This window comes from Cygnus olor, chromosome 2, assembly GCF_009769625.2.
Source record: "Cygnus olor isolate bCygOlo1 chromosome 2, bCygOlo1.pri.v2, whole genome shotgun sequence".
NCBI classification, from domain to species: domain Eukaryota; kingdom Metazoa; phylum Chordata; class Aves; order Anseriformes; family Anatidae; genus Cygnus; species Cygnus olor.
In genome coordinates, this window is record NC_049170.1 from 654,874 (window position 1) to 682,134 (window position 27,261).

The window sequence follows — 27,261 nt, forward strand, 5'->3', positions numbered from 1 at the left end:
AGGAAGAAATTCCTCACTCAGACGGCGGTGAGGCACTGGCACAGGTTGCCCAGAGAAGCTGTGGATGCCCCATCCCTGGAGGTGTTCAAGGCCAGGCTGGATGGGGCCTTGGCCAGCCTGACCTGGTGGGAGGTGTCCCTGCCCACGGCAGGGGGGTTGGAGTTGGATGATCTTTAAGCTCCCTCCCAACCCCAGACATTCTGTGACTCTGTGATCCTTCACCCCGTGTGCAATAAGCCAATTCGCACGCACTCAGGAGACAGATTGCTTTTATTCAGGCCTCAGAGCTCGGTGCATTTTCCACAGACAAAGCACACCCAATGTCGACTTCCTTGCTACATGTAGACATTAAATTCATGACTATTCTAGCTATCTAATACATATTCATTCTAATCCACGAGTTTGTACTCATGTGGCATCATTTTTAATGGCTCCTTTTCAGGCCCTTCCGCGCATGCCTTCCTTTCTTTGGGGGTCCTTGGTGGTGTTCCCTGATGAAGTACCCTAACCCCTTTTATCTATAGATGGTGTAAGAAAAAATCTCAACAGTTTTCTTAGACGGGACCTTCTATGAAGCTATTTTATTTGTGATTGCAATGGTGGGCATCCTTGTGAGAAAAATCTCAAATAATTTTCTTGAGACAGGATCTTCTATGAAGCTATTTTATTCACGATTGCAATGGCGGGCGCCCTGTCGATCAGGAGCGCATTTTAGTAAACAAATCATAACCTTTTATTCCCTATTACCCGACGCCTGATCACCTCCCCTGTTTCCTCACTGGCTGAGTACTGCAGGTTCACAAGCTACTCGACGCTCCTCTATACCATATGTGTACAATTTTCTTTTTTTTCAACCCTTTAATTTCTCCCTTTTCCTTTTTTTTTCTTTCTTACGTTTTGAGAACCTGTGATCTTTGTTTTACTGTTCCCACACTGCTCATCCTGTTTTTCTCAAGCTTCCACCTTATTTTGAAACAGTGAGGCCTTCTACTGTCCACTTACCCACTTAGCATTTCTCCTTATCATGACTACACAACTACCTTGGAATACAAAAAAGTAATTCTCTACTGCAAAAACACTACTTAGTTTCTCACATCGTGCAAGCAGGAGCGCACAGTACAAGTTTATCGTAACCCTATGTCCCCTATTACCCGACACCTGATTTCTCCCGTTTCCTCACTGGCTGAGTACTGCAGGTTCACAACCTACTTGACGCACTTCTATACCATACAGGTACAATTTTATTTGACCAGCCATTAATTTCTCCCTTTCCTTTTTTTCCTTCTTCTCTCGTGACTAGAGGGCCCGTGATTCTTGTTTTTACTTATTTCGTACTGCTCATCCTGTTCTTCTTAGCTATCCTTCTTATGTTGGGACAGTGGGACCTTCCCCTTATCTGCTTAACTAGTGCTATGCTACTGTCATGCCTGCACGATCACTTTTGAATATGCAAGGTTAGTGGATATTCCACTGCAAAAACAACTTCTATTGCAAAAACACAACTTTGTTTCTCAAAATGGCCACATGTCACCTAAGCACAACCTAAGGCTACTTGCTATTGGCAACTTTCCTTTGTTTCTTCCAGAAGGAGCATTTTGTCCCTGATCAAAGGGAGCCTAGGTTAAAAGATAAACATATTTTTTGTCCTGTACTACATATGTGATAACTGATTAAAGGGATGCTCAATTAAACATAGACAATTCCTCTTCTTTTCCAAGGGAGAGTTGGTTCCATTGCACCGGGACATGGAGGCATCTGCAAGACGGGCAGAGGCTGGGAGCTGGGGCTGCTCAGCCCGGGGAAGGGGGCTCGGGGGTCCCGTCTGTGTGTGCGAACACCTGGTGGGGTGCCCAGAGCCAGGACACAGGGGCATGGGCGCTGCTGGAAGCACAAGGACGCCCAGCGAGACATCAGGAAAGTCTTTTTTTGCTGTGCGGGTGTCTGAGTGCCAGCACAGGCTGCCCAGAGCGGCGCTGGGGTCTCCATCCCTGGAGATGTCCAACACCCAATGGACACGGTCCTGGGCAGCTGGAGCGGTGTGCAGAGGTGCCTCCAGCCCCAGGCGTTCAGTGGTCCTGTGGTGCTGGGATTCATCACTCCCACCAAATAAGAAAAATAATGAAAACCACCGCAATGGCAAGGAGAATCATCCCACAAATCACAATATCTCTCCTATAAGAGTGAGTGAGAAACTCACTACTTTTCCTGCCTGCTCTGTACCTCCCCATGTGATACTCCACCTTCTCTTCTGTTAAATTGGGCTCCAGGTACATCTCATTGCTGTAGTACCTGTCCCCATTCACCCGCACCATGCAGCGGACCATCCCCATCAGCTCTGCGACCTGCTGGTCCCGTTCGGCTCCAGCTGCCCGGTTGTTGAAGCCGCAGTACCTGTTCCCGCACCTCTGGATCAGCTCATGGAGAGCCCTGTTTTTGGAATACTTCACGTAGTTGTGCAGCGACCCCCCCACCAGCTCTTCTGCGCGGGTGAATATGACGATCGTGTGCCTCAAAACATCAGCTCCAAAGATGTCCTGCAGTCTCTCTGCGGCTTCCTCGTCCTCCTGGGTGAATCGGCCCAGCTGAGTCACCAGCAGCAGCGCGTGGGGGCCCGGGGAGGACAGCTTGATGCAGCGGATAATTTCTTGATGCACCTCGCTTCTGACACCTCTTGGGTTGAAAATGTCGGCCGTGTCAACCACCGTGAAGTCCTCGCCGTCCCAGTGCCCTTGTGCTTTCGCACAGCTCACGGTCACTGGCTTGGTGGACAGCTTGGACTCAAAGACGCGTTCCCCAACGAGGCTGTTCCCCGTGGCGCTTTTCGCCCCCCCCAGCCTTCCCGGCCAGGATCAGCCTCATCTCCAAGCCCCCGCCGACCCCGGGCAGCATGTAGACACGCCGGATGGCCACAGCCACGCTGCGGAGACAAAAGCAGACGCCCAGGGCTCTGTCAGCAGGCACCCAGAGGCTGGGAGCGTTACCGACAGCAGAAGGGATTTTCACTAAAAGCGAGGATGGTTTCGAAGCCTCGCTGCTGGCGACTGGAGGCTGCGGGGCTCTGTGTGCCCCCGCTGTGGGAAGGGCTCGGGAGGCTGCAGCTGGGTCAGGCTGCGGTGGCACCGGGACAGACGGGGTCCCCTGGATCGCGCTGCAGCGTGTGCAGCCACAGCAGTGCACAGACAGCAGCAAGGAACAGAAAAGCAAAATGAAAGCCAGAACCGCGAGGTGCTGCGGGGAAACAGAGCGGCGAGGCAGCCTCAGTCTGCGCACGATCACGGGCGGGGAAGGCAGCGTGGTGGCAGGGACCCTCGGGTGGTGGCAGGGACCCTCGGGGCGGTGACACACGTGCAGCCAGGGCCCCGCGTGGGGCTGAGCACCATCCTGAGAGCCTCCCCTGGGCTGGGGCTGGGGCTGGGGCCATGCCGGCACCTGGGGCTGGGGAGGTCTGCGCTGTGCCCACGCCGAGCATGGGGAGCGAGGAGTGGGGAGAAGGGAAGGAGAGAGGAGGGGACAGGGGGAAGAGCCACTTCCCTGCCCCGCTGCCCTGCGCCCGGTCCCCAGGCCCCCCCCGAAGCCCTCCCAGCCGGCACGGAGCCTTGTGGCCCCTGGCCTCCCGCCCGTACCTTCCTGCAGGTCCTGCGCTGGCGTTCGCCTTGTCCCCGCGGGACGCTCACAGCCACCAGGAAGTGACAGCGGTGACGGCGTCGGTGTCAGCCTAGAGAACTGTGCTCATGGCAGCAGGGCAGCACCGGCTCCTCCCGCACCAGCCCCCGTCTCGGTTTCGATTCTGTGCACCTCTGGAGGTGTAGCCAACTATAACGCTAATTCTTGTAATTCCTCCAGAAACAATCCAACCTCAGAGTTATTTAACTACCGTGATGATCTGTGCTTAGTTTTGAAGCAGTTTCTCCTGCTGCTATGACTGGAGGCAGAGCCCTGACAGAAGAAGGGGCAGGAGACGAGGCAGCTGCAGCCTGCATCGCGGTCAGGGGCTGGGACGGACCCTGCACACCACACAGGGCTGGGACAGACCCTGCACACTGCTCAGGGTCAGGGCTGGAGGTGCAGGTGCCGGACGAGGGCACTGAACTAACGACAATAATTTTTGGGGGATGTTCCCGCTCCAGCCAGGGGCCGTGCATGTCCTCTGCGAGCTCGGCAGGATTTCCAAAGCATCGCAAGAGTTGCCAGTGACTGATCTGTGTTTCCCTGCCAGCTCCTCGTTCCCCAAGGCGTCGGGACCCCCTCCCAAGGTGGCCGCAAGCAGCTGAGGAGGAGCAGCCCTTGCCCGGGCCGTCACCATCTGCCACCACGGTGCAGCGAGGCACAGCCACGCTCCCCTGCCCCTACGGCCCCTGCTCCTCGGCTGTGCGGGGCTGGCAGAAACGTGCCCTGCCGCTGACATGGAGTGCGGGGGCTGCCAAACGCTGTTCCCTGCCTCACGGGGTGTGCAGCCATCTTGTGCATGCGTGCATGTGTTTACCCTCGGTTATAAAACCACTTCCTGCATGCACACACACCAGGCAGGAGACACACGCAAGCTGTGTTAGCGACCCGACTGCCAGGTGATCGTCTTCATCGGCCTTGTTACCGCCATGGGGCGAGCACGGGAGACTTTGGCAAACCTCGCTCAAAATCCCTTATTCTTCTTTCAGGCTTTCCCTCGGAGTGGGTTCAAAATGGCAGATGCTGTCTGGATGCTGTCCAGTAGCATGGGGGACAATAAAAAAGGCTTTTTCAAGTATATTGATGGGAAAAGGTGGAACAGAGCAAACATTGTTCTGATAGTTGATGAGCATGGTCACCTCACAAACAGGGACACAGACAAAGCAGAGACGTTTAACGCATTTTTCGCCTCTGCCTGTCTTCAACACCAATGATGGGCTCTGGGGCCCCAGCTGCCTGCAGTTGGGGGATGGTGACTGCAGGCACGACAAACTCCCAGTTAACCCCGAATTTGTGCAGACTTGCTGCTCCACCTGGATGCATACAAGCCCATGGGGCCTGATGGGATTCATCCCAGAGTACTCAGAGAACTAGCTGATGTCAGCTAGTTCATTGTCATTGCCATTCAACAATATGAAGTTTAACAAGAGCAAGTGTCGGATTCTGCACCTGGGAAAAGCAAACCCTGGTTATACAGACTGGGGAATGAGATGCTGGAGAGCAGCCAGAAGAAAGGGATCGGGGGGTTTTGATCGACAGCAAACTGAGCACGAGCCAGCAGTGTGCCTTGGTGGCCGGGAGGGCCAACCGTATCCTGGGGTGCATCAAGCACGGAATTGCTAGCCAGTCAAAGGAAGTGATCGTCCCACTCTGCTCCGTGCTGGTGCGGCCTCACCTCAAGTACTGTGTGCAGTTCTGGGCACCACAGTATAAGAAAGATAAAAAACTGTTAAAGAGCGTCCGAAGGAGGGCAACAAAGGTGTCAAAGGGTCTAGAGGAGAAGACATATGAGGTGTGGCTGAAGTTGCTTGGATTGTTCAGCGTGGAGAAGAGATGAGGGGAGGCCTCATGGCAGGCTGCAGCTCCCTCATGAGGGGAGCGGAGGGGCAGGCGCTGAGCTCTGCTCTCTGGGGACAGCGACAGGACCCGAGGGAACAGCACAGAGGTGGGATAGGGGAGGGTCAGGCTGGGAGTTAGGGAAAGGTTCGGCACCCAGAGGTGGTCGAGCACTGAGACAGGCTGCCCAGGGACGGGGGCACGGCCCCGAGCTGCCAGAGCTCACGGAGCGTTTGGACACCGCTGTCAGACATAGTGTCTGATTTTTTGGGTGGTCCTTTGGGGACCCAGGACTTGGACTCGATGATCCTTGTGGGTCCCTTCCAACTCAGATATTCTATGATTCCATGATATTAAGTAATCAGTATGTGCTTCATGTCTGGGAGTCATAAATTAACATAGCAGTTTGGTTTAAAAGTTCTGTGTGTAATCAGAAAGTGCATCTCATCTAGGAGTCCTAAAAAGACTTTGTCAATTGTCCTTAAGGACCAATTGCAATTAAAATATATACATATACATTCACAAATAATACGTAAATATATCTATATGCTTATAGACTATTACTGGGATGGTAAATAACAAGGTCTGCCAGGTCCAGATGGGAAAGCAACCCCTTCCTCCACCTCAGGGAGGTGCACTGGCAGCCTGGAGCACGGCCCTCGTGGCAGTACTGGGGCACGCAAGGCGCAGGCAGCACCAGATCCTCCCATGGGGACACCCGGCAGGGCCTGGCAAAGGATGCGGAGAACCCCGTGGGTCCCAATAGCAGCACCCACCTGTCCAGACCCCCCTGCTGCGACACTGGGCTGCTGCAGCAGCATTCCTGGAGACAGAGGCTGGGGCTGCTGGCACCGCTGTGCCCGGCACTGGTGCAGGCACAGGAGAGCATTCAGCCTCCTGGCACGGACACTTGGCAGCCTACAAATACCCGTGCACCAGCCCAGATCTTGGTTTCGATCCTGTGCAGCTCTGGAGGTGTGACTTTGGGTTTAGTTGTCCACTTCGCTGTCTGCATTTCAGCATGAGCCTCGCAGTGCTGCTCTGCTTCTAACCCAGCATGCTTCCCCGAGCCCCCCTTGCCTGTGCTCCAGTTTTTCAATGTAAAAATCGTCTGGAAATTAGAAGTGTGGCAGAGGACAGGAGCAGGCACAGCCTTGGCTTGTCCTTGTGGTGACCCGCCCCTAGCCACAACACTGCTGCTGCTCTTAACATGGCGACAGACACGCCCTGGGCGGAGGTGCACACAGGGCCTGCATTTTGCCTTAATCCTAAGGTTAAATGCTCATTTTCTTACCATTGTAAGCAAGCGGTGCAAAATTATTACAGGGCTGCTTGCATTTCAAGCCTTGTTCCAGGTCAGCAAAAGTATTCTGTACCTCCAGGAAACGTGTTGGGGCCCTCAGAGTCTCCAGCAGTTTGTGGCACACAGCCCCCAACCGCCCCCCCCCCAACACACTTCTTTTGACCCTTCCCTTTGAGGAGCAGCTGAGGGGGCTGGGGTTGTTCAGTCTGGAGAAGAGGAGGCTCAGGGGCGACCTTATCGCTCTCTACAGGTACCATAAAGGAGGCTGTAGCGAGGTGGGGTTGGTCTGTTCTCCCACGTGCCCGGTGACAGGACGAGGGGGAACGGGCTAAAGTTGCGCCAGGGGAGGTTTAGGTTGGATATTGTGAAGAACTTCTTTACTGAAAGGGTTGTTGGGCATTGGAATGGGCTGCCCAGGGAAGTGGTCGAGTCACCATCCCTGGAGGTCTTCAAAAGACATTTAGATGTTGAGCGTAGTGATATGGTTTAGTGGGGGACTTGTTAGTGTTAGGTCAGAGGTTGGACTGGGTGGTCTTGGAGGTCTCTTCCCACCTAGATGGTTCTGTGATTCTGTGATTCCTCGTGTTGGTAATAGAAGATGAAATAATACAATATTGCTTAATATGTGTTACATTTGCGATGTACTGTTCTGGGGCTGCGCTTGGAAGATACAAAATATATGTGCAAGGATAGCATGGGAGAATGCACTAATTCATGATGAGGTGTAAGGAGGACTAAAAGAATGCTCAATTTGCAAGACATCTAGATAACTGGGGCCTCTTGGACCCTGGGAACTGGATCAAACCAACCTTGCGGTTTGGACTGAGACCGAGGGCTCAGAGAGCATGCGTAAGAAGAAAAGGTTAAAAAGTTCAACTCTGATGAAGACATCTTACTTCATCCCAACGACCACCGGGACAACCACCAGAGAGTAACACGCAAGCGCAGAAGGACTGATAAGATAATTAGCATATGAAGCGGGGCTAGGTGGAGCTAGGAAATGAATATGCATAGATGTGTTGTGAAACGTAATGCATGTGTAATATTTTAGGAGATAAAAGAGAACTGAGTGAACAAATTGGACGAAGTTAGATTTGAACAGGCATGCCCCTAACTTCCGGCACCTAATAAAGCACCTTCATATAATCACTTTGTGGATTATGTGTTTTCATGAACGCTAACACTCGCAACCTGCAGCTCCTCTCCTCGCGCAGAAGGATGGTGGCAGCCAGGACTCAGCACTGGATGCCTTCAGGTCACGCGAGACCGGTTTTAGGATAGCATTGATACTGCTTATGCCACCGGAGGTCACTGGTACATATACATACACTGATACACATAGAGCGCTGCCTAAAACACAACTATTACGCTAACTCTAATAATTTCTCCAGTAATGATTCAACCTCAGTTATTTAATTACAGTGATGTATGGTCTGCGCTTAGCTCTGAAGCAGTTTCTCTCGCTGTGATCGCTCGAGGTGGAGGTCAGTCTGGCGTTCTGGGATTCCTCCCCACTCCTTCTGTGCTTTCCGCAGCCTTTCTGGGTGGGAGAAGAACCTGGGGTGAGTCAGGCAGCCCCCCGAGCACTCCCCCAGCCCCACGCTCAGGTATGGCCACAGAGCTTCCCCTGCCTGCTGCACTCGCCTGGCAAGCAGTGAGACCTCGCGCCCTTGCACAGCTCATGACCAACACCAAACACCCCAGCCTGGGGGGAGCTGCAGTTTGGGCCTGCTCTTGAACGCACCTGGACCATTCTCCACCTTCCCAAACGGCTGTTTCAGCACTGCAGGCCACAGTGCACTGATGGGCGCCTCTCTAGACAGCAAGCCTCAGCATTTATTAGCATTTATTAGATGAGCTTCTGTAGACCCCGCGATCACATACAATTACTCGCATTCCCCAGTGAAGGCAGGGGCAGCGCAGCCAGTGACACCAGCAGCATCCCACCGCAGAGGGACCAACACTGGCACCACGAACCCTCCCAAACCCCAGAGAAGTTCCTAGAGCCCCGGCTGCCACAGGGAGGACAAGTGGCTTTGATCTCAGAAGCACCGCTCCAGGCTGAACTCTGCTGTGAGGGGGCACATCTCACAGTCCTGATGTTCCCGTTCCTTTCAGCTTGCCGTGTCTTCACACCAGGGAGGAGAGAGTCAGCGCGGTGGTGCTGAAAGCAGGGCAGTGCAGCTCTCTGCCACCCAGCCAAGGTCTCCGGCTTCCCAGCACAACGGGTGGTGACAGAGCAATGTAGAGACAGAGCAGCAGAGGAGAATTACACGTCGTCAGACACCCATTGCACTCTTGGAGCCTGTCAGGAGAGCAATCGCATGGGCCAGGGGAAAATGTAGGTCGCTGACGGGACAGGAGGAAACGTCAAGAAACGAAGGAGAGAGTGATCTTCAGAGCACGGCAGGAAAGGCACAACAGAGGAAACATTGCCCGTCTGACCAAACCCTTGTTGACTAGAGTATAGTACAATACTTTTTAAAAGCCGTCTCTGTATCTTTCTCCAGCATTTTTCGCGTGTAACACGGAGCATCTTTGTTCTTCTTTACCATCTCATCAATCATTTCAATGAGGTCTGAAACCTGCTGTTCCCTTGTCTTTTCTTTTGCTTTGTTGCTGAAAGCAATGTACCTATTTTCACATTTTCCTGCCAGCCCCCTGAGGTATTTGTTTGTTTCCACGAAATTGTGGATATCATCTGGCTTCTCCAGATCTTCTGCTCGGGTGAATAACAGGATTGTGTACTTCTGTGCTCAGTATGGAAAATCTTTGTCACCCACTCAGCCACTTCCTCCTCTTCTTTACTGATATGGCCCAGTTGCATCACCAGGACGATAGCATGCACCCCTCCATAGAGGTGATGAACAGCATCTCTAATCTTTTGAGCTGTTTCTTCATTGGCTTTCTTGGTGTCAAAAAGGCCAGGAGTGTCGATAACGACAATTGGTCTTCCACGGAATAAGGTTTTCTCTTTACTGTAGTCCTTAGTTACTGAATCTGGTGACACTGTAGATTCAAATGCTTGCCTACCAAGGATGGTGTTCCCTGTCGCACTCTTCCCACTTCCAGTTTTGCCCACGAGCAGGATTCTCCGCTTGGGTCCTGGGGGAACAACCAGAGACACACGTCTGGACCTCATTGCCCTGTGGTGCTGGGACACCCCCTGCACGCCGCGCTCCCAGGGGCGAGAAGGAAAGGCTTTCTACTGCAAAAACGCAACTTTAATTCTCACACTGAGCCACTGCTGTGCACGAGTGGGGACGGGATGGGGCAGGGGCTGAAGCCGTGTCCCAGCAGCCAAAGCAGGGCTTGCTCGGCCCCCGCCAGCCCTGCCCTTCTGCTCGGCTGTCCCACAGGAGAAAGGTTTGTGCTCCAGGAGGAACCTAAACTCAGACAAAGGCTGCCCTGACTAAAAGACCCTCTGGAAAACGGACCAAAAGCAGCTGGGGCAGGACAGAAGCAGGCAGAGGGGGGTTTCTCACCCCATGCTGCATGCTCACAGGCAGCCAGCACAGCTCGCCTCCGGTAAGAGTGAGCCTGCGCAGAGCCGGGAGCAGCTCGTCTGGGCTCAGTGTCAGACAGCTGTCGGTGTGACCCCCGAGCCCCACGATTAGCTCCGGCTTCCCCTCCAGCCTCGACAACACGATGTGGGCAGCCCACATCCCCGCTGCCCCAGCAGTGGTCCCCAGGGACCATCAGTAGCAACACGTGGACCCGAGGGACCCCAGGGGAGTCTGGATAAGGCTGCCTCAAAGGGCCAGCCTCCAGACCTCTTCTGAAGGCAGAAAGAGAAAGCAGAAGTGCATGCCACAGCTCCCCAGCGGCCCAGGAATGCACAGAGTACTCAAACGGCCAGGCTGAAGCACTCCCTTTACAAGAAGTCACGTGCTAAGCAAAAACACCCAGTGGTTTCTGCGCTGGATCACCCCCAGCCCCTCCGCCTGCCCTGCACGGCCCCAGCACGGCCAGAGCTGGCTGGGCACGCGCTCCATGCCTCAGGCACACAGATATCGAGGTTCTGGGGCAGGACTTTGCACCCTGCGCTGTGCCTCAGGCTGTAACCAACCACTGGTGCCCCACCTGCCCTGAACCTGGCACAACACAGCCTAAGGAGTGGGAAGATGAGAGGCAGCCTCGGGAAATCCTCGAGCCCGTGGCGTCCCCAGAGGGCCCGTGCACAGCGTGCACAAGCGTGCGTGAGGCTGCACGAGGACGCAAACCCAGCCTCAGCCTCAGCAGCACTGCGCCCGGCTGACTGAATGAGAAGGCTGCTAAAGGAGAAGGCCCTGGGTAGACCTCACGGCAGCCTTCAGTGCCTGCAGGGGCTGCGGGAGGGCTGGGGAGGGACTCTTGGTCAGGGGGTGTAGGGGTACGACACGGGGTGACAGCTTTAAGGCATCAGAGGGTGGGTTTGGGTTAGATCCAAGGCAGAAATCCTTCCCTCTGCGGGCGGTGAGGCCTGGCGCAGGCTGCCCCCAGGAGCTGTGGGTGCCCCAGCCCTGGCAGTGCCCAAGGCCAGGCTGGATGGGGCTGGGGGCAGCCGGGGCTGGGGGCAGGGGGCCCTGGCCATGGCAGGGGGGTTGGAACCAACTGGGCTTTGAGGTCCTTTCCCACCCAGACCGCTCTGTGGCTCTGTGATCCTGGGATTCTAAGCTCGGCCAGGCTCTGGCTGCCTGCACGCAGTGGGTAAGGCGCTCACCTTCCATCTGAGCGTCTGCCATTTTGAGCCCACTCCGAGGGGAAGCCTGAAAGAAGAATAAGGGATTTTGAGCGAGGTTTGCCAAAGTCTCCTGTGCTCGCCCCACGGCGGTAACAAGGCCGATGAAGACGATCACCTGGCAGTCGGGTCGCTAACACAGCTTGCGTGTGTCTCCTGCCTGGTGTGTGTGCATGCAGGAAGTGGTTTTATAACCGAGGGTAAACACACGCACACACCCACAAGACGGCCGCTCACCCGGTGAGGCAGGGAACAGCGTTTGGCAGCCCCCGCACCCTGTGCCAGTGGCAGGGCACATTTCTGCCAGCCCCGCACAGCCCAGGAGCAGGGGCCGCAGGGGCAGGGGAGCGTGGCTGTGCCTCGCTGCACCGTGGTGGCAGATGGTGACGGCCCGGGCAAGGGCTGCTCCTCCTCAGCTGCTTGCGGCCACCTTGGGAGGGGGTCCCGACGCCTTGGGGAACGAGGAGCTGGCAGGGAAACACAGATCAGTCACTGGCAACCCTTGCGATGCTTTGGAAAACCTGCCGAGCTCGCAGAGGATGCGCACGGCCCCTGGCTGGAGCGGGAGCCCCCCCCTGGAATTGCTATCAGTTCAGTGCCCTCGTCCGGCACCTGCACCTCCAGCCCTGACCCTGAGCGGTGTGGAGGGTCCGTCCCAGCCCTGGTCACAATGCTCGGGCCAGGTGCGATACAGTTCACGTCTTGCCCCTGACAGTGTCCTCAGCTCTCTGCTTTCTGTTCCTTGCCAGCACGAGAACGACGCTTCATCACCTATCCACGCGTGGCGGCCCCAGCCCAGGCAGACGATCCACCCGGAACCATGGGCACCCGCGCCCGTCCTTTGAGCTGGGAGATGCCCATGCCCTGCCGAGGCCTGGGTTGCACCAACCACCCTCCGTTTGAGCCTCCAGGGCTCGGCATCATGGTAAGAAACAGATGTGCAATGAAACAACTAGAACCCTTGTCAGCTGGGAAATACCGCAATAGAACTGGCATATGGAACAAACCACAACTGAAACAAAAAGCTGGGGCAAGTACTACATTTTAACACCCCCCAAGAAGAATTTTTTGTCCACAAAACAAGCAAAAAATTAAGAATGGCTTCAGTAATCAGAAAGCATGTGAAAGGGTCATATGGCACATTTAGGGGGAAATATATTTAAAAACTCGATTGTAACTTAAATAAATCAATTTCTTCCTAGAAGCTTTAAAGCAGGTCGGAGAACTACTTTTTCACTCTTTTGACCAGGATATTCCTATGGTGCAGACACCCTTCTGAAGCTAACGGTCCTGTAAGGACCCAGCGAGTGCTACCAGAACAGACACTCCTGAAGACAAGGAGTTTGTTAAATCACCCTTACAGAAATGCAATCAAGATTTCCATTCTCCAGCGACTTTCTGTTCTCACTTGGAAAGAAATATTGGCTGAATTTTACTTAAGGCAGTAATAACCCACTCCCTGAAAGCAGGCATTACAACCCTTTTTTTTTTCTCCCAGTAATGACAGTAGCAGAGTTTCAGACAGCTTACCAGAGGCACCTGTGCACTTTTGTCCCCACGTTTGAACTTTGCAGCTTCTGATGGTTACAGGTTTTCTTCTGTAGGTGCAGTGGCTGAAGTGTGGCTGCTGCCTGTGAAGTTCGGCAGCATTTAGCAGGAGCGGGAGTAGGAGGGGATTTCGGTGACATGCAAAGCAGCTCTGTTGAACAAATGGCCATGTACGAGCCGGTTAGGAGCTAGACGATGTGCAAAGTCATTGGTCGCCAAGAACAGAAACTGCACGACAGTTACAGAAATGAGCAAGCAAGGCAAAAAAGCTCCTGCCGATGAAGGGTGTTTTAGTTTGAGTACTTCTCGCCACTGCTCCTTTCTCACAAACAAACCATCAGCTCCGTCTTCCTCCTCCAGACAAGAGCAGGGCTCATGAGGCTCAGGAGGCTTTTACTAGAGCCAGGCTGGGTGTCCACAAACCAAAATGTAATGGCTCAGTTGTTAAATTTCTGGAGTGGCTGCACCTCCAGTAACAAGGGTGCTGGAAAACGCTCTCATTGCCCACGTGAGCACATGGTGAATCCCGAGGTCCATCTAGTGGCTGCTCCTCGGAGGCAGAGCTGTGGCAACCACGATGTTGGAGACCCTTGGAAGGTGGGAATGGGGCAAGATGGGAAGAAGAACGAGCAGCCATTAAACACCTTTCCCTGTGGAGCCGGGGCTGGAGCTCTGCACTGCTGGGACGCTCCCGTCCCCTGCCACCCCCACGCAGTCGTGGTCCTGCTGCGACAGGAACAACGAGCAGCCACACAGCAGGGACTGCACGCAGACGGGGCTATAAGTGTAAGCAGAAAACCTCTGGCCCAATTCCTGCAGCTGACAGAGGGGGAGGATGACCAGAACCTTTCCACGACCTCCATCGTAACCGGATGATGCTGCAAAAACATCCCCAGATGGAGAGATCACCACAGTCCATGTAAGCCCTACCAGAAAAAAGTAACCAGAAAACCTGGTGGAGGAGGTAGAGGGCTCTGTGTTCACATACATACCACCATCCTGACCCAAAACTGAACACCAGTGTCCAACACGAATGCACCTGGCAGCATGGTCCTTCTGGCCAGATGAATCATAGAATGAATCCTACAGTGGTTTTGGTTGGAAGGGACCTCAAAATTTAGGTTTCAGTATTTAATTTTGAACCAGTTTCTCTTGGTGCAACCGCTCGAGGGAGAGCCCAGAGCTGGAGCAGGGGCAGGAGACGAGGCAGCTGCCGCCTGCATCGCGGTCAGGGGCTGGGACGGACCCTGCATGCTGCCTAGGACCTGGGACGGACCCTGCACACCACTCAGGGCTATCCTATCCCTACACCCCCTGCCCAAGAGTCCCTCCCCAGCCCTCCTGCAGCCCCTGCAGGCACTGAAGGCCGCTGTGAGGTCTCCCCGCAGCCTTCTCTTCTCCAGGCTGAACAACCCCAACTCCCTCGGCCTCTCCTCACAGCAGAGCTGCTCCAGCCTCCGAGCATCCTCGCGCCCTCCCCTGGGCTCGCTCCAGCAGCTCCACGTCCCGGTGCTGGGGGCCCCACCACGAAGGCAGCGCCCAGGTGGGGTCTCACGAGAGCGGAGCACAGGGGGACAATCCCCTCCCTCGCCCTGCTGGCCGTGCTGCTGCTGCTGCGGCCCAGGGCACGGCTGGTTTCTGGGCTGCAAGCACCCAGCGCTGCCTCGTGTCGAGCTTCTCGTCCACCGGCACCCCAGGTCCTTCTCCTCAGGGCTGCTCTCCATCCATTCCCCACCCAGCCGGGATCTGGGCTTGGGATTGCCCCAGCCCAGCTGCAGGACCTTGCCCTTGGCCTTGTTGAGCCCCACGAGGTTGGCCCAGGCCCACCTCTCAGCCTGCCCGGGTCCCTCTGGGTGGCATCCCGTCCCTCCGGGGTGTCAGCTGCACCACCCAGCTCGGTGTCGTCGGCAAACTTGCTGAGGGTGCCTCAGTTTCGCTGTCCGTGTCACTGATAAAGATGTTTAAACAGTACCAGTCCCACTACCGACCCCTGAGGAACACCACTGGTCACTGATCTCCACCTGGACATGGAGCCGTTGACCACAACTCCTGGAGTGCCACCACCCAGCCAATTCCTTACCCACCGAGCGCTCCACCCATCACATCCGTGTCTCTCCAGTTTAGAGACAAGGATATAACGGGGGACAGGGTCAAATGCTTTGCACAAGCCCAGGTGGATGCTGTCAGTTGCTCTTCCCCTACCCACCAGTGCTGTAACCCTGTTGTAGAAGGCCACCAGGTTTGTCAGGCACGATTTCCCCCTGGCGAAGCCATGTCGGCTGTCACCAATCCCCTCCTTATTTTCCATGTCCCTTAGCAGAGTTTCCCGGAGGATCTGCTCCATGATCTCACTGGGCACAGCATTGAGACTGACTGGCTTGAGCCTCCAATGCACCCTCACTTTGTAACCTTGCCTCAGACTGCTGTGAATGAGCTTGGAGCTGAAGAAAGAGAAAAATGAGACAACGCAGCAGCACTGCTGAGACGGGATCTTTGATAAACCAAAGACTCAAGAAGGAAAGTATCACCATGTGAATACACAAAATCCTGTAGAAAGACAAACAGGCAATGAAGGCGGCCACGTGGATAAGGAGGTACTCAGGAATCTCTGGGCCAAGATATCAGCAGTGCTGACAGAGCCGGGGCAGGCAGCAGCTCAGCAGCTCTGAGGGTTTAATCCCGGGGGATGCAGACACCAGCCCTGCCCTCCTCAGTGGTGCCACCCGCGCACCGCAGGCTCCCTGCATGCCCTCTCGAGGGTAGCGCGCACGTGTGTGCACCAACAGCTCACTAATCATAGCAACGTCCACGTGCTAACTAATAATAACCTGCTTTGCACTTCTAAGCTCTATGCATTCTGGCAGAGTCCTTCAGCATCCAGCCGAAGATGCCCAGAGAAGCCAGCTCTCCAAAGCAAGGAGGCAGGTGCCTTTGCGACCTCCAGCACAGAGTACTCCAGGTGGAACACTCCACAGGGAGAATTGAGGGCAGAGCAAACACCAACTACAACCCTGTGGCGAGACCTAAAGGGTCACCCAGCCTGCAGGTATGTGGCGTTTGCAAGAGTGCGGCCATAGGATTCTGTAATACACAAGCGCAGAGACTTTATTTTCTACAACTTCTGTTTATTACAGATTACCACAAACCACCGCTAGCAAGTAGCGATTAATTACAGTGAACCACTGTGGTTAAAAAGCCAAGTAAATAGATAGGCAGATGGATAACAAAATAGTACAGATCTTATCAGGAAAGCAATGATATATGCAGCATTGGGGAATCACACCAAGTAATAATGGGGGACAAACCGACCTCGAACAGGGTCCAATTTAAAAAAACAGCCTCAGCAGAGACGAGCCCCCAGGAACGGGGCCAATAAAAGAAGGGCCGGCGTTAGCTAACAGACTATAGCAGTCGCTGATTCCCGCTGTCTCTGGCCGTCTCCTGTTTTCAGACTGTTCGTCTCCGTCTCAGACGGGAAGTTCTCCCCCATTCTCCTGTTTTCGGTGCTATCTCAGCGTGTTCCCAGTCCTCAGGATGCCGGAGATGATGCTGCCTCAAGGCTGCCTCTGGGTCTCCGGCCAGCAGTTCCCGGGGCTGGCAGACGCTCCCTGCCCGTAGCCAAACTACCTCTGTAACTGTTCCCGTCACCTTAACAACAAAATGGTGTACTGGGGAAGGGACGGGGGGGACAAACCAGCTGGCGGCGTTTGCTTTGTAGCCTCATGGCACGCATCAGAGGGTGGGTCTGGGTTAGACCCAAGGCAGAAATCCTTCCCCCTGCGGGCGGCGAGGCCTGGCGCAGGCTGCCCCCAGGAGCTGTGGGTGCCCCAGCCCTGGCAGTGCCCAAGGCCAGGCTGGATGGGGCTGGGGGCAGCCGGGGCTGGGGGCAGGGGGCCCTGGGCACGGCGGGGGGCGGCCATGGGGGGCTTTGGGGCCCTTCCCGCCCAGACCCCGCCGTGAGCCAATGGCAGCCTCGCCTGCGGTCACGTGGGCCGCGGCAGGGCTCAAAATGGCGGCGCCGGCCCCGCCTCCCGGCCGCCATGGCCGCGGGGACCACGTGAGGTCCTGCCACACTTCCGGCCCCGGGCGGGGCTCCGGCCGGAAGCGCGTGACGGAAGGGGAGGGGAGAGAAGAGGGGGGCGACGGCGGGACAGGATGTGGGTGCGCACGGCCTACTTCCGGCGCGGAGCCCGCTTCCGGAGAGCGCACCGGAAGCGGCGGGCGCACCGGAAGCGGCGGGCGCGGGCCCCGCGTGGCGCCCCGGAGGGCCATGGCCGGGCGGGCGCAGGGAGGAGCCGGGCCCGGCCCGCGCCCCTCGACGCCCCCGGCCGAGCCCCGCGCCCCGCGGGGCCGGGGGGGGCGGCGGGCAGGCGGACGGAGCCCGGCCCGCGCCCCCGCGCGCCGTTTCCCGCGGGAGCTGCCGACGTTCGAGGAGGTGGCCGTGTACCTGAGCCGCGCCGAGTGGGAGCTGGCGGCGGAGGAGCAGCGGGAGCTGTACCGCGGCGTCATGCTGGACAACTTCGCGCTCCTGGCCTCGCTGGGTAACGCGGGGGGGGCGGGGGCCCTCACGGGGCACTGGGGAGCCGCCGCGGGCCGGGAGCGCTGCAGCCAGCGCCGCGCTGCCCGCGGGCCTGGGCTGGGTTCAGCCCGGCTGCGGCGGCTCCCGTGCCTCTCCCCGTGTTCCGCTGCGGTTCCGCCCGGGCTCGTCCGACGGCGAAGCGCAGGAGGCGCCGAGTTTGCCGCGCTGAGCCGTTATTCCCGCAGCCGCCGTTCGGTAACGGGACGCCGCTCTCGTCTCCGCCCCGCAGGGTACGCGGGCCCCAAACCCGACCTTTTGTATCGCCTGGAGCACGGGGAAGAGCCGTGGGTCTGCGCGCCGCAGGGCCCGGCGACGTGGGACGGACCCGGCAGCCCCTCCCCGGGTGAGAGCCGCAGCCCAGCCCCTCGGCGCCACGCGCCGGGCCCCTCCTTCCGCCCAGCTGCGGGCGGCACAGCCCCGTGCTCCCGCTTCTGCCCCCGTCCTGCCCCTGCCCCCGCTCGCCGCCTGCACCCAGAGCGTCCCCCACGGCCCCTCCGTGAGGGCCGCAGCTCGGCGCTCAGCCCGGGGGGAAGCTCCCCCAGCCGGCGTCTGCGTGCGGGGCGACGGCCGCCCCGCGGAGTGCCCTCCCCGCACACCTCCAGCGGCCGCCGGGCACCACCTCTGGGTGCTGCTGGAGCAGGGCCGGGGTTCTGCGGGGTCTCCTCCTCTGCTGGGGGGCCGCAGAGCGCGGGGGCTCCCCTGCCGGGCCGGTGACGTCCCTCCGGTGTCCCTGCAGGATGCGACGGGGACGGGAGGCGGCCGGAGGAGCCCCGCTTCTCCTGGTGGCCGAGCGCTGGCAGGCGGCGGGCGCTGGAGGAGAGCACGCAGACCCCCGGCCACGGTGAGTGCTGCGCCTGCCCCTCCCCTGGGCTCCGCGGCGCGGGGCCCGAGGGACGGAGGCGAGCTCTCCCCGCCGCGCTCTCGGCAGGAGGACGGCGCGAGCCGTGGCGGCTGCGCTGCAGCAGGCTGCTGAAGAAGTTCGGCGATCCCGGGGGCAAGGCGCAGGCAGAGGCGGCCGGCGGCCGAGCGCCGCCCGCGGGAAGCCCCGAGCGGGCGCGGGGCGGCTCCCGGAGCGGGAAGGAAGAAGCGGAGGACGACCGAGGGGCGAGGCCGGGCCCCGGCGGAGGCACGGGGCTCCCGCTCCCCGCCGCGCCGCAGCACAGGGCGGCGGATCCCTGCGAGCGCCCGGGGGCTGAGCGCCGCGAGACGTCCCGGGGCAGCGCGCAGGAAGCGCGGCGCGCCGCGGGGGACGGGAGCCTTCCCCCGGCAGGGGAGGACGCGGACGGAGCTCCGCTGGGCGACCACTGCTACTGCGCGAGGCAGGAGGCGCCGCTCCAGCACGGCGCCCCGCTTCCGCCCGCTCTGAGGGACCACGACTACTGCGGGGACGGCGCGAGCGGAGCTTCCGTGCTGAGGGACCACGACTACTGCCAGGCGCGGACGTCGCCCTGGCAGGGCAGCGCCCGCAAAGCCACCTGCCCCGCGTGCCGGGCTCGTGCCGCGCTTCGCCGGCTGCGCAAGAGGAAACCGCGGGAGGGGCGCGATGGCGGGAAGGGCGCGCGAGCGAAGCGCCGTCTCCGGCCTTTCTTCAGAAGCTTGCGGCTCTGCCGGGGGTACTTCTGCGCGGACTGCCTCTTCGCACCCACCGTGCCGGCGTCTGCCCGGCCCGCTCGGGCGGAGGGCTCCACCGAGGACGCTCGCGGGGTGTTCTGGCCGTCTGCGGAGCGGGAGACCGCGATCCCGCAGCCTCAGGAGGAGGAGGGGGGCTCCCGGGGGGGGGCACCGGAGGCGCCCCGCGGCCCTGCAGCCTCCCCCGAGCCGCCCGCAGGGGGGGCGCGGGGCGGAGCGGCGCGACCCGAGGTGTGGGTGCGCTACAGGGCGCGGGGCGGGCGGCCCCCCAGGCCTTGGTGGGACCTCGCCAGACGCGAACTTGTTGCCCCAAGCCAGGCGTCGCTCTGCGACGCGTGCGACGGGGTCGCGCGGACCGGGAACTGGGCGCTGTGCGCCGCGTGTCTGAGCTCGGCCACGCGCAGGGCGCGGGGGGGCCGCGCCCGCTCGCCCCGCCCGGCGGCTGAGCACCCCAGCCCCGGCGGCCGCGCCCGCCCTGCGCGGGGGAGCCCCCCGGCGGGGCCGCGCGGGAGGCTCTCCGAGAGGCGCACCGAGGGGAGCGGTGCCTGAGGGGCGGCGGAAGGGGGCACGGGGGCGGGAGGGGAGGCGCGAGCGCCTGGGAGCCTCGGGGAGCGGCAGGACGGGCGCGGAGAAGAGGCAGGGGAGGACGGAAGCGGCGCAGGGAGGGCGGCTGCGTGTCGGCGGGTTCGTTCCGCGCTCTCCTGCCGTGCCTGATCGCCGTGGCCTTCCCGTCGCGTGGCTGCCGCCCACCCTGCTGAGCGCGCTGCGTGCCGCCTGCGTCTGCGGCACCGGCCCCGGGGGGCCGACCGCTGGTTCCAGGGGCGCCGGGCTCTGCTCTGCGCCACCGGGATGGGGGAGGCGCGCGCAGGTTCCCCCTCCGCTCGTTCAGGCGGCGCGAACTGGGGGGCGTTTTATTGGGGGGGGGGGGGGGGGGGCTGACAGCCTCCTTTCATTTAACGAGCCCCTGCGCTTCGCAGTGTTTTAAAAGCGCGGGGGGCCCTGCGGAGCCCCGCAGCATCGCTGGGGGGAGCAGCCCCGCCGCAGGACGGGCTGCAGGGGGCACCCTGAGGAGAGGCTGGGGCTGCCTCAGGGCACAGCAGCCCGGGGGGGGCGGGGGGGGCGGCGGCACCTCGGGGAGAAGTTGCAGCAGAAACGCTGAGCCGCAGAAACAGCGGAGAGCGGGGGCGAGGAGAAGGCAACGGGGAGAAAGGGCGGCACCAGGGTTGGGGATGCGCAGGAGGGGACCGGGCTGCCGGAGCAGAGGCTGCCCGCCGCCTCCGGGGTGCAATGGGGGGGGGGGGGGGGGGGTTACGTCCTCGAGGACCGCCCGCAGCCCGCGGGGAGCCCGCGCCGGGGCAGGAGCGGCAGAGAGGAGCCCTGGGGGGTGCCCGCGACCCCCGTGCGGAACCGGGAGCGGGGGGGGGGGCGGGGGCAGAGGAGCCCGGGATGAAGGAGCGGGGCTGAAAGGGGCCGGGGGGAGGCGCTGGGTGAATTTCTCCCCCCCCCCCCCCCCCCGTGTATTTTAATTGCCAATAAAACCGTTCCCCCCCCTTCCCCCCCCCGACCTGAGTCTGTTTTGCCATGGGGAACGGGGGCTGACGGAACCCCCGAGTGCCCGGGGCCGGCGGGGACCCCTGGGGGGCACCGGGCCCAACCCCCGGGGGCTGTGGGGCTCCGGGAGAGACCCCGCGGCCCCCCCGTGCAGCCGTCCCGGAGCTCCGCCACCCCCCCCCCGGGCACGGCGCTGCCCCCCGCACCCAGCCGGGGCCCCCGTGACCGAACGGGGCCGGGCGGGGACAGGGCTGAGGCGGCGCCTTTGGGAGGAAGGCCCCGGGGGGCTCCCGGTGCGGCCAGGCCCGGCCCCGGCTGCCACTGACCTGCCTGCGGCGGCCCCGGGAGCTCGGCCCGCGGCAGCGCCCCGGCCGCGGGGGGCTCCGCGGGGTCCACGCCCGGCCCCGGGCTCCCCCCGTTCCCCTCCCGTCGTCCCGGGTAATGGCGGCCGCCGCGGGGCCAATGGCTGAGCGCCTCTGCGGTCACGTGGGGCGCCGCGGGCCAATGGCGGCAGCCTCCGGTCAGCCGCGCCGCGAGCAGCCGCCACAAAATGGCGCCGCCGGGCGGAGCAGCCAATCGCGCGGCCGGCAGCCCGTCACGTGGCCGGGCGGGGCCCGCCATCCCGCCGGCGCGCGGGGTTGTGGGCTACGGCGTCACTTCCGGGTCGAGGGGCGGGGCGGGCCGCCAGGAGCGCGAGGCGGGGCTTGCGCCGGAAGTGCGCGGGCGGATGTGACGGAGCGGGCCCGCTCGGCGCGCCTGTTGCCATGGCAACGCGGGGGCGGGGCCGGGCCTGGCGGGACCGGCGCTGAAGCCGGGGATAGAAGAAGGGGGGTTCCTTAACGGCGTTAGGGATCTGCGAATAAAACAATCGTCGTCACTGAAGCCACGAGGGGCGGAATGGGGGCTCGCTTAATCGCGTTAAAATAGGTGTTGCTGAGCGTCTTTGCTTGCTGCTGCGCGAATTAACCGAAACGAGGGGTCTCGGGGCCCCTCACAGCGGATGTTCCCTGACAGAAATGGGGAACCTGCCCCAAAAGCAGCTGAGACCGACCTCGTGGGCTGGGCAGGAGCCAGCTGGTCAAGAGTTGACTCAACAAGAGTCGACTTGGCGGTTGTGGCTCGTCACCACAAAGAGCGGTGGTGAAGAGGAGTTACCGGCCTTCATCCCCGCGACCCCCCGACAACCACCACCGGAAGGCACTGCGCCAGCGCAGACGGGAGGAGCTTGTGGAAATGACTTCTTGGGGCTAATTTTAATGCACAGCGGGGATAGGTTATGTATATGGACAGGCGTATTGGGAAACTTCATGCACGTGGAACTCTGTACTGCATGGAGCCGAGGCAAGTTGCTGGGTTGGGGCGCTCACGCCTTTGGGAGCTATCCCGCGTGTGCCCGGCGCCAAAATAAACCACACGCCTGCTTTATAACTCGTTTGCTTTGGGTTGTGGAGTTCTTCCACAAGTCATGGAGGGAGGGAATGTGGTATTGGGATACGCTTGCAGTGATAACAACGCCTAACAGACACCTTGCAAAGTGCAGACAACCAGAACCCTTAGAGCACTTGGGTGGAAATCAGGGTGTAAGAAATGCTCCCACCTCAAAGAGTCAGAAAGTCAAAAGAAATTTGACTTATAACAGGCTGGCAACTGAAAGCCGTGTATTGTCTGTGAAGCACCGGATGGGTTGTGAGCCTGGATTGCCCGGTCATGGAGAAACAGGGGAGGGTCCCGGTCGTCAAGAGAAAAAAAAAAAAAAAGCATATAAACTGTGTTATGAAAAAGGTAGGCGCGCTCCTGCTTGTGGGACGCCCGCCATTGCAATCGCGAATAAATTACTACTTCGCTGAGATCCTCGCCTGAGCCTACGTTATCGGCTACGGAGTGTTTCTCACACGGCCACGGTGTGAGAAGCAAAGCGGTGTTTGTGCACCATGAGGTGGTTTCTGGTGTGAATCCGCTCACTTCGCATGTCCAGCGGTGACCGCGCAGCATGGCACCGGCACGGCACCGGGGAGGGCGTTAGGCAGATAAGGGGAAGGTCCCACTGTCCCAAAATAAGGAGGATAGCTCAGAAAAAAACAGGACGAGCAGTGCAAAATCAGTAATTATGTTTAACTCTCAACCCAGGCTGCCTTCGATCAGCGACAAAATGCTCCTTCTGGAAGAAACCAAGGAAAGTTGCCAATAGCAAGTAGCCTTAGGTTGTGCTTAGGTGACATGTGGCCATTTTGAGAAACAAAGTTGTGTTTTTGCAATAGAAGTTGTTTTTGCAGTGGAATATCCACTAACCTTGCATATTCAAAAGTGATCGTGCAGGCATGACAGTAGCATAGCACTAGTTAAGCAGATAAGGGGAAGGTCCCACTGTCCCAACATAAGAAGGATAGCTAAGAAGAACAGGATGAGCAGTACGAAATAAGTAAAAACAAGAATCGCAGGCCCTCTAGTCACGAGAGAAGAAGGAAAAAAAGGAAAGGGAGAAATTAATGGCTGGTCAAATAAAATTGTACCTGTATGGTATAGAAGTGCGTCAAGTAGGTTGTGAACCTGCAGTACTCAGCCAGTGAGGAAACGGGAGAAATCAGGTGTCGGGTAATAGGGGACATAGGGTTACGATAAACTTGTACTGTGCGCTCCTGCTTGCAGGACGCCCACCATTGCAATCGCGAATTAAATAGCTTCACAGAAGACCTTGTATGGGCAAATTATCGAGGTTTTTCTCGCAACAGGATGGCTGTAAGAGTAGGTGGGGACGTGCACAACCTTGCAGCATCTCCTTCTTAAGCCCGCTGCACAAAGCAGCGCCACGCAGCGCATCCCAGCACCAGGGACCCGGCCGTGGCAGCCAGCTCAGGACCGGTCACTGCGCAGGGCTGGCCGGGGTGATGCTGCCGTGGAACCACCGGAGGTGCCACGAGGAGCCTCGGACGTGCAGGACGGCAGCGAGGGACGTGGCAGCAGAGATGCAGGGACGAGCCAGTGCTCACAGCCCCAGGGAGCGCAGGGCAGCGCCTGCGTGAGCTCTTGGCCCCCCGTGGTGGTTTTACCCTGCTGGGCAGCTGAGCTCCAGCACAACCGGCCTCTCACTCCCCCTCCTCAAATGGAAAGGAGAAAATGTGATGGAAAGGTCTCAGTCAAGGGCTGAGATAAGGATGGGGAGATCACTCGGCAGTTATTGTCATGGGCAAAACAGACTCAGCATAGGGAGATTAATAAAATTTATTGCCTATTACTAACAAGCTAGAGCAGTGAGAAACTAAAAGCAAACTACAAACACCTTCCCCCCATCCACCCTCTTCTACGTCCTCCTCACGAGCGGCGCAGGGGAACGGGAGCTGCGGTCAGCCCCTGACGCTTCGTCTCCGCCGCTCCTTCACGGTCCCTCTCTGCCCGTGCTCCCCGTGGGGTCCCTCCTGAACTGATCCTGCGGGGGCTTCAGGAACCGCTCCCACAGGGCTCCATCCCACGGGGTCCATCCCCCAGGAGCAAACTGCTCCAGCACGGGTCCCCCACGGGCGGCAGCTCCCCCCAGGCCCCCTGCTCCTGCGGGGGCTCCTCTCCACGGGCTGCAGCTCCGGCCCGGGGCCTGCTCCTGCTGCGGGGGCTCTCCATGGGCCGCAGCCTCCTCCAGGCCACATCCACCCGCTCCAGCGGGGGCTCCTCCACGGGGGGGCTGCAGCATGGAGATCTGCTCCGTGTGGGACCCGTGGGTGCAGGGGGACAGCCTGCTCCACCAGGGGCCTCTCCACCGGCCGCAGGGGAACTGCTGCTGCGTGCCCGGAGCACCTCCTGCCTCCTGCTGCACTCACCGGGGGCTGCAGGGTCTCTCACATTTCTCTCTCCCCTCTCCCAGCTGCTGTTGTGCAGCGGTTTTTTTCCCCCCTTCCTTAACTCTGCTCCCCCAGCAGCACAGCCAGCAGCACTCACGGCCCAGCCGTGGCCCTTTGGGGCAGCCGGAGCTGGCGCTGCTCTGGCACCGGGCAGCGGCTGGGCCCGGCTCACAGGGACCCCCCCGCAGCCCCCCACTACCAGGCCTTGCCATACAAACCCAATCCCCCTCCTTGGGCCCGCGGCACCTGGGGCCGCCCTGTGCCTCGGCACCGGGTGCTGGTGCCCGCCACCAGGAGCAGAAGGGGACGGGGAGGTGGGGAGGTGCTGGCAGACCCGGGAGGTGGAGGGGCTGGCAGAGGGGGAGCTGGCCCGTGCCTGGCCCGGAGGGGAGCAGCCCCGCAGCCCCCCAGCCCCTCGCCGCTGCCCTCCCGGCCAGTGGGTGGCCGCTCCTGAGCTGGCCGGCCGCAGGGGCCAAGGTCCAGGCGGGGAGCACCCGGCGGCACCGGGCAGCTGAGCCGTGCCCCGCGCAGCGCCATGAGGCTGCGGCTGCTCTGTGCCCTCGCCGTGGCCCTCCTGGCCGTGGCCGGGGCCGACCCACGGGACTCCAAGAAGGGGAAGACGCTCACACGGGACAGAGAGGTTGGCGGTGGGCAGAGGGAGGAGGCCAGAGCTGGGCAGCAGCAGCCGGGAGGGGAGGGAGGCAGCAGGGAAGCGCCGTGAGGAGGGGGAAGGCCCACGGCACGGGGTGGTGGCTCTGGCACCGCGGGGAGCGATTCCCCCCCTGGCATTGTCCCCCCCGGGGGACGCCGGCTGCTGTCACCGGCACCGTGCACCGGGCAGGGCAGAGCCCCGGAGAGCGCCGCTCTCTGTCCCTGTCCTGGTCGGGTGCTGCCCTGGGCAGGGCTGGCCCCGAGGATGGGCCGGGGGCAGCGGGGTCCGGCCGAGCCCCTCGTCCCAGGGGGCTGCGCCGTGGGGGGAGCGCTGGGGCGTCCCCGGGGCCTTCGCTCTGCCAAAGCGCTGCTGCTGCTGCCGCCGCTTGCACAACCGGCAAACATTTCGTCAGGGGTTGGCGAGGGGCTGAGCGGGGGCAGGAGGAGCGCGGCCTTGGGTCCAGCGAATCCTCGTCCCCTTTGCCTTCCTCCTCTTCCTCCGCCACCATCCCCTTGCCGCCGTGCGCCTCGTTCCCTGCCCTGCAGCACCCCGATCCCACCATCGATGTGGGAGGGCGGCACGCCACCGGTGCTCCTGCTCCCCCCGCATCCCCCCGCTCCATCCCCTGCTCTCTGCCCCGTCCCGCTGCGGGGCCAAGCCGTGGCAGCGCCTGGCAGAGGGCACGGCGGTGCCGGCACCGCTCGGTCCCCACGGGGACCGCTGACTGATGCCTTCCCTCCGCAGGCAGGGACACGCGGCGGGGGCCGGCGCCGGCCGTGCTCGGGGTGCTTCTCTGTGCTGAGCGAGGTGAGCGGGGAGCAGAGGTGCTGGGGGGAACGGGACGGGACGGGACGGGACGGGACGGGATGGGATGGGATGGGACAGGACGGGACGGGATGGGGATGGGGATGGGATGGGACGGGATGGGGATGGGGATGGGATGGGACGGGACGGGACGGGGATGGGATGGGATGGGGATGGGATGGGACAGGACGGGATGGGGATGGGATGGGACGGGACGGGACGGGATGGGATGGGGATGGGATGGGATGGGACGGGATGGGGATGGGATGGGACGGGACGGGACGACCCCACACACAGGCAGAGAGCAGGCACAGGGCTCACACACAGGCTTGTGCTCACCCCCGTGGGGGTGGCAGCGGGAGGTCTGTCCATTTGTCTGTCTGTCTGTCCGTCCCCGAGGGCTCAGCCTGTGGGTGCCCCTGGGGAACCCCTCCGTGGGGAGCCCCGGGGGCACCCGGGACACGCGCCCCTCGCACCGCTCCGTACCCCCCCCCCCCACCTGCAGGAGTCCACCTCCATGGCCTGGAGCACCGGGGATGTGGATGAAGGCCCCGCGGGCAGGCGGGTGAGGGCATGGCCTGGGCCCCCCCCTGCCATGGCTCCAGCAGGGCTGGGGAGCACAGCCCCCCTTCCCCATCACCCCGTGCCTGGCTCTGACATTCCCACAGGGCGTCCCGGAGCGCACCAGAAGGGAAAGCGAGAAACCTGCCCAGGTGGCACGAGGCCGCAGCCACGTCCCGCAGCTCGGCCAGGTACCGGCACCGTGGGGGCCCGGCATCCCCTGCCCCGGCTGCTGGCGGCACCGAGCCCCTGGGCGGTCACGGACACCCCCGAGGTGACCCCGCTGTGTCCTGCAGGAGGCACCGGGCGCCCACGCGGCGTGGGCGGGAGAGGCACCGATGGCCCAGCGCAGACCCACGCGAGGACGGAGCCGGGAGTCCCGCCGCCCCCTGACCGCACCGCGGGGCCCCGCTGCCCCCCACCAGCCCTGAGGGGAGCTGGGGGGGCCCTGCCGTGTCCCCCGCTCAGTGGGGCCACCCCAGCACGCTGCTGCCCCTGCACCCCAAAATTTTCTGCAGGGGAGTCCCCACCCGCTGTGCGGAGCCACCGAATAAAGGCGCCGAGACAGCCTGAGTGGGTGCG

The 27,261-nt window shown here is 60.8% G+C and overlaps 2 protein-coding genes across 3 annotated transcripts; one reads left to right on the forward strand and one right to left on the reverse strand.

The window, feature by feature from the left end:
* Positions 1-1,284: 1,284 nt before the first annotated feature.
* Positions 1,285-13,145, reverse strand: LOC121066022 (GTPase IMAP family member 1-like). The gene is made up of 4 exons (XM_040549345.1): positions 12,186-13,145; positions 11,508-11,555; positions 9,816-9,910; positions 1,285-2,771 (listed from the first exon to the last, which is right to left on the reverse strand). The coding sequence occupies exons 2-4, from the start codon at positions 11,527-11,529 to the stop codon at positions 2,094-2,096; spliced, it is 795 nt and encodes a 264-aa protein (XP_040405279.1). The 5' UTR covers positions 11,530-11,555; positions 12,186-13,145; the 3' UTR covers positions 1,285-2,093.
* A 3,739-nt stretch (positions 13,146-16,884) lies between these two features.
* On the forward strand, positions 16,885-19,957 carry LOC121065995 (translation initiation factor IF-2-like). Of its 2 annotated transcripts, XM_040549295.1 has the most exons (5): positions 16,885-17,360; positions 17,487-17,614; positions 17,882-17,995; positions 18,389-18,493; positions 18,581-19,957. In XM_040549295.1, the coding sequence occupies exons 1-5, from the start codon at positions 17,038-17,040 to the stop codon at positions 19,828-19,830; spliced, it is 1,920 nt and encodes a 639-aa protein (XP_040405229.1). In that variant the 5' UTR covers positions 16,885-17,037; the 3' UTR covers positions 19,831-19,957. The 2 variants fall into 2 exon arrangements, with proteins under 2 accessions (XP_040405229.1, XP_040405228.1); XM_040549294.1 differs by having other exon boundaries at positions 18,389-19,957.
* Positions 19,958-27,261: the final 7,304 nt, after the last annotated feature.